Source organism: Terrapene carolina, unplaced genomic scaffold (assembly GCF_002925995.2).
Source record: "Terrapene carolina triunguis isolate 2854851 unplaced genomic scaffold, T_m_triunguis-2.0 Scaffold212, whole genome shotgun sequence".
NCBI classification, from domain to species: domain Eukaryota; kingdom Metazoa; phylum Chordata; order Testudines; family Emydidae; genus Terrapene; species Terrapene triunguis.
Window position 1 is genome coordinate 11792330 of NW_020664563.1, and position 5317 is coordinate 11797646.

Below are 5317 nucleotides of genomic sequence, written 5' to 3' on the forward strand. Positions count from 1 at the left end.
GGGGGGGGGGGGGGGGGGGGGGGGAAATCGATCTAAGATACGCAACTTCAGCTACGCGAATAGCGTAGCTGAAGTCGAAGTATCTAAGATCGAATTACCTGGGATCCACACGGCGTGGGATCGACGGCCGCGGCTCCCCTGTCGACTGCGCTACCTCCGCTCGCTCTGGTGGAGTTCCGGAGTTGACGGTGAGCGCTTTCGGGGATCGATATATCGCATCTTAACGAGACGCGATATATCGATCCCGGATAAATCGATTGCTACCCGCCAATACGGCGGGTAGTGAAGACATACCCTAAGTGCAATGTCAACAGCAAAAGCCTCGGGGGGGAGGGGGAAGAGATCTGGCAGACTGGGTCCAGGTAATGAGGGAAATTAATGGGAAGCTAGGTCAAGTCAGCAAGCAGAACGGTGTCAGGGAGGCAAGAGTGAAGGGAATAAAGGAGAGGGGAGGGAGCAAGAGAAACAAATGGATCCAAGGGGAAATAAGAGCAGATCGAGGAATCTCCCTGGAAAAGGGAAATGAGCTCCTACTTCTCTAACTGCACCAAGGTTGCACAGAGGGCTTTAGTTTCTGTCTGAGATGACTGTTTAAAGATAAGAATTCAGCCTTGACTAGTGTTCACTATAATAACTTCTCCCCATTGAGTGAGTTCTTGTCTCTAAGGTACTAATCAGTTCTAGAGAAGTGTAAATGGACTTGAGGCCAATTCTAATAGGACTGAAGTATTTATTGAGGGAATGTGGGGATTCAGAGGTGAGAGCTGTAACTTGCACAAATTTAGATTTTTTGCGGGATGGGGGGGATCCAGGCTTCTAAAAAAAAAATCTAAAAAAAAAGAAGATTTCTATTTGTCTCACATCCTATGAAAACACCTCCTGAACGGCTTGCAACGAAACTATTTCAAACACTGAGAGCGTGACGGTGAAACTATCTTGACTAGTTTTCATTGTTCAAGCTGAGAGTTAAAAGCAAGCAGTATAAATAGTGAAAAACTGAGCTGCTGTAATTTTGTCTTAATAATCTAAATTACTACTAGCACAGAGAAATGCTCTTTCTAAATGGCCAATCTACAACTCTTCTGCTATGAGGCTGGCTTCATTTCATGCTCCCTCTCTCCCTAGTTCTATGAGACATCAGTGTCGGGGACTGGGAGAGCAGGAGCTTGTGCTGAGCAGAGGAATTGCAGGGGACATAATCAGCTCAGCAACAGCAGAAGGGTCTCTATGTGCCTTTAGAAACAGTTATCACTATCCTTCTTTGCTAACAAAACACCAAGTAGAGCCACTTTGTCATTACAGGGATAGTTTAGATTGTTTGATCAGGTTTTCATAGCAGCTCTGCTGTGGAGATAAAGATTTATGATTTCAACATCAAACTGAAGAGTTAGAAAGTACTTTCACCTATACCTGCCCCTGAGCCCCTCTGCCATTTTTTGGGTTTACAGTGATTTTCCTACTTTTCATTATTTTTCTCTCCTATGATGCTGTGCGAAAGACCCACACAAACAAGGAAAACTAATTAACAGAACAGAGGAAATAGTGAAACTGACTATACAAGGTCCCATTGAATTTTTTCCTCTCTAACCTTTCTATTATAGCAACTTTGGATTTAACCTGCAATAGCAGCACACAAGACATTTGGACAGAAGTGACTTTTTTTTTTTAAGTTGACAATGCCCTGAAGCCCATAGGCTGTTTAGTATAAAGGATGTTTAGAATCTCATCAATGCAGGGTGAAGATTTAGAAAGTGAAGTTTCATTGAAGGTTACACTCTGCCTATGTCAGGTGGTAGATGTCCACAAGCCTGTATCATTGATTTACTAATGCTGTGCATGTCAGCTGTCATAGTGGATGAGTTTACATTAAAAAAAAAAAAAAAACGTGTAACCAGCAGTCCAGGATCTTAATGCATATGCTTGTTCTGTTGGGCACAGAAAGAGCTAAGCTGTCAGAAGCAGTTTTGCCACGTAAACACTGGAGCATGATTGCCCTAGCTGAAATAAAAATCGATAAACCTCTCAGTAGCAGATTCAGGTCCTCAAGATTTAAAAAAAAAAAAAACAACAACATCATGCACCAACATTAGACTTCAGCTCCTCATGCTCTTGCTAAGGTGTACAGCTTTCAGTTTATCATACTTCTCAACCTTCCTTGACCTACAGGATGAAGTACCCCCACTAATGGACCCAAAAAGGCACAGGAAAATTACAAAGATACAGTATTTTAAATTGTTGGCTTTTTGAAGAGGATCTTTTCCTGTAACCTCACTTTCATATTCAATATTTTTATTTCTGTAAAGTGAAAGGAGATGGCAAATTTGAACTTCACCTAAGTCAGCTGACAGGTGTACTGACTATTAAAGCCAGGCCAAGAACAAAAACAGCCTGTTCGATAGATCCTTAGTAATGAGAAAGCTATGTCAGCAATCAAAATGAAGTTAAACAGCAAGAGTAGCTCAGAAATGTGTTCAGTACTTATCCCCTCAAACAGCCATGGGTCTGACGAGATAAGACCCATCCCAATGATGTTCACAGACATTTTGCTAAGATAGAGGGCCTTTGTAGCACTGTGTCAATTTTTGATTCATATTTGTCTACAAAAGACACCTCCTTACCAATAAGGAGGCAGCAAAAATCGCTGCCCCCTTGCATAGCAGCTACTCAGCTGGGTAGAAGTTTCTGTAGCAATAAGAGCCTCCATAGGCGTTGCACGTCAGGAGAGAAGCATCCTTTAATTGCTCCCCTTTCAGGGGCAATGAAAACTGGCTGTACAGCCACATAACATCACTCTCCCTGAGTGTACACTTCACCCCGACCCTATGCTTGGAGTTGCCCACACCCCATCCGTGCCCTGACAGAAATCATTCTGGGAGCAGCTCCAGCCCCAACCCCAGTCCCCTCCCTCCATAGATCTCAAGAGAGGGACACGCCAGAGCAGACGGCTGCAGGCAGCGATAGGGAAGGGGGGGCATAGAGCTGGTTCCCCCGCAGACAGCGATGGGGGAGGGGGTGGGCGCGGCTGCCCCCAACGGTCCCTCCGCAGTCGCTGTTACTTCGCCCCCACCCCTTATTTCCAGCTGCAGACCCTGCCCCACCGGTCCCCCCCCTTTCCCCAGTGATCGGCGGCTGCCTCCGCCCTCCTTACCGTGCTGGGTGAAGATATTGAAGCCGCTCTCCGCGGTGCGCCCGGCCGCCTCCCGCTTGCGGCCCGCGGGCCTGGCCGCGCTGCTCCCCCGCGCTCCCCTGGGCTGCTGAGGCGGCGGCGGCTGCTGCTGGAGCCCGGCTCCCGGCTCCCCGACGCGGCCCACCTGCTGGCCCATCCCCGCGCTGCCGTCCTGGGCCCCCGCCAGCCCTCACTCACATGCCGCCTCCGCTGCCGGCCCGGCAGGCGGCCTCCTGCTCCCGCGGCCTGGCGGCTCCCCACAGGGCTGCCCCCCGCCCCGCCGCGCTCCGGCCTGGGACTCACGGACTCGCCCCCTCAGCCCCCGCCGCCATCTTAACCACAGAGCTGCGGGAGAGAGGATAGAGCGGCTCCTAGAGACCCACCTCCGGTCCTCCAAGGGAGTCCTGCCACCGCCAACCCCCTGGCTCCACCCCTCGCCCCCGCCTTGACATCACCCAGCAACCCCCCGCCCTCCCCCTGACACCATTGCCCCTCCCTGACGTCACCCAGCAACACCCTGCCCACCCGCCCCCTCGCTGCCATCACCCAGCAACCCCTCCCAGTGACTCCCACCCCGACCACTCCCATCCCTTCCCTGCCAACCTCCATCCCTCCTTTCCATCCTGCACTATCCCCTTGACTACCCAGTAACAGACCTGACCTGCCCATCCCGTACCATCCTCCTCTCGATCCCCTGACCGCCCCTAGACCACACCTATTAACCTTCCACACCTTTTCCATCCCCCCATTACCCCATCACCCACCTACAGTGTCATCCTGACTGTCCCCCACTGTACACTGACTTGACCCCTTCCATATTCTCCTCCACTATCTCCCCACATGGCTCCTACTAACTATCCCTGCTGCACTACCCTGTTATTCTTCTGTCCCATAGTGCTCTTTCTGAACACAAGCTCTTCCCCGGTTCTGTAGAACTCTGCCTGGGACACTTGAAATACTGATCCCAGTGAACCTAACCCCGACTATAGATGCAGCTAGGTCAGGGGTTCTCAAACTGGGGGTTGGGACCCCTCAAGGGGTCTCGAGGTCATTACATGGGGGGGTCGCGAGCTGTCAACCTCCACCCCAAACTCCGCTTGCCTCCAGCATTTATAATGGTGTTAAATATATTAAACAGTGTGTTTAATTTATTAGGGGGATCGCACTCAGAGGCTTGCAATGTGAAAGGGGTCGCCAGTAAAAAAGTTTGAGAGCCACTGAGCTAGGTCAACAGAATAATTCTTCCGGCGACCTAGCTACCTCTTCTCGAGGGAGCGGATTTACTAGAAGCGATGGAAAAACCTCTTCCAATTACTGTAGTAAGTGTCTACACTACAGTGGCATAGCTGCAGCTATGCTGCTGTAGCACTTGTACATACACTCAGACTCTCAAAGGTGGTCCTCTTCTTTTACTTTTTTATTTCTTTTCAACATTTGGTCATTTCTGATGTAATTTTTTCCCATTTAAGGTATTGAGTAAAAATAATAAACAGTGAAGGTGAAGACTATATCAAAAGACAGGTCAAATGCTTGCCCATTAATAGTCATATGGAGAACTAACCATTATCCTCTAAAAGGCCTAAAAATTCCAGATTGGCAGATGTATGACCCAGAAAACATACCCTGATTATATGAGAAATGATATGTGATTTCCCCAAGACCACCTTACCTGAAATAGTCACTAATAAAACAAAAACAGACATCTTAACATTAAGTACAGAATTATATGAAGGCATATAATGGACACATTTTCAACTACAGTTGCTGTTACATACGTATATCAAGTAATGTTCCAGTTACAAACTGTAAGCATTTGGAAGTATGGAAACTAATAGATATGGGAGGAGAGAGAGGGAGTGACTACTGCAAGACTCTAGGCTAGTGGAAGAGTTTGTTGTTTTTCAGTTTTGCTGCTCCCCACCCCGCCCTTAATTTTTTCATTTGGCCAAAGCTGGCAGGATGGGTGGCACATCACCAGGTTGTGCCTATGCTAATGTGTTCCCCAAGGACGTGTAATTAAACAAACTTGTCCTCTGCTCATTACAATGGTTTCCCATAAAATACTGAGTCAGATTCGAGTCTATGTCTTCATGGTGCTCAATGGCCTGTGCCCAGGATACCTAAAAGATCACCTAAAACTCTGGGATGTAG

General features: G+C 48.3%; 1 protein-coding gene across 1 annotated transcript in view; it reads right to left on the reverse strand.

Moving 5' to 3' along the window:
• The window catches only part of LOC113407510 (tyrosine-protein kinase ABL2-like), a 79403-nt gene extending 75978 nt beyond the window's left edge, over window positions 1–3425 (reverse strand). Inside the window, exon 1 of the mRNA XM_026656100.1 lies at window positions 3149–3425. Within this exon, the coding sequence (XP_026511885.1) occupies window positions 3149–3323 (175 nt within the window). The 5' untranslated portion in view covers window positions 3324–3425. The remainder of the gene's footprint in view (window positions 1–3148) is intronic.
• Window positions 3426–5317: the final 1892 nt, after the last annotated feature.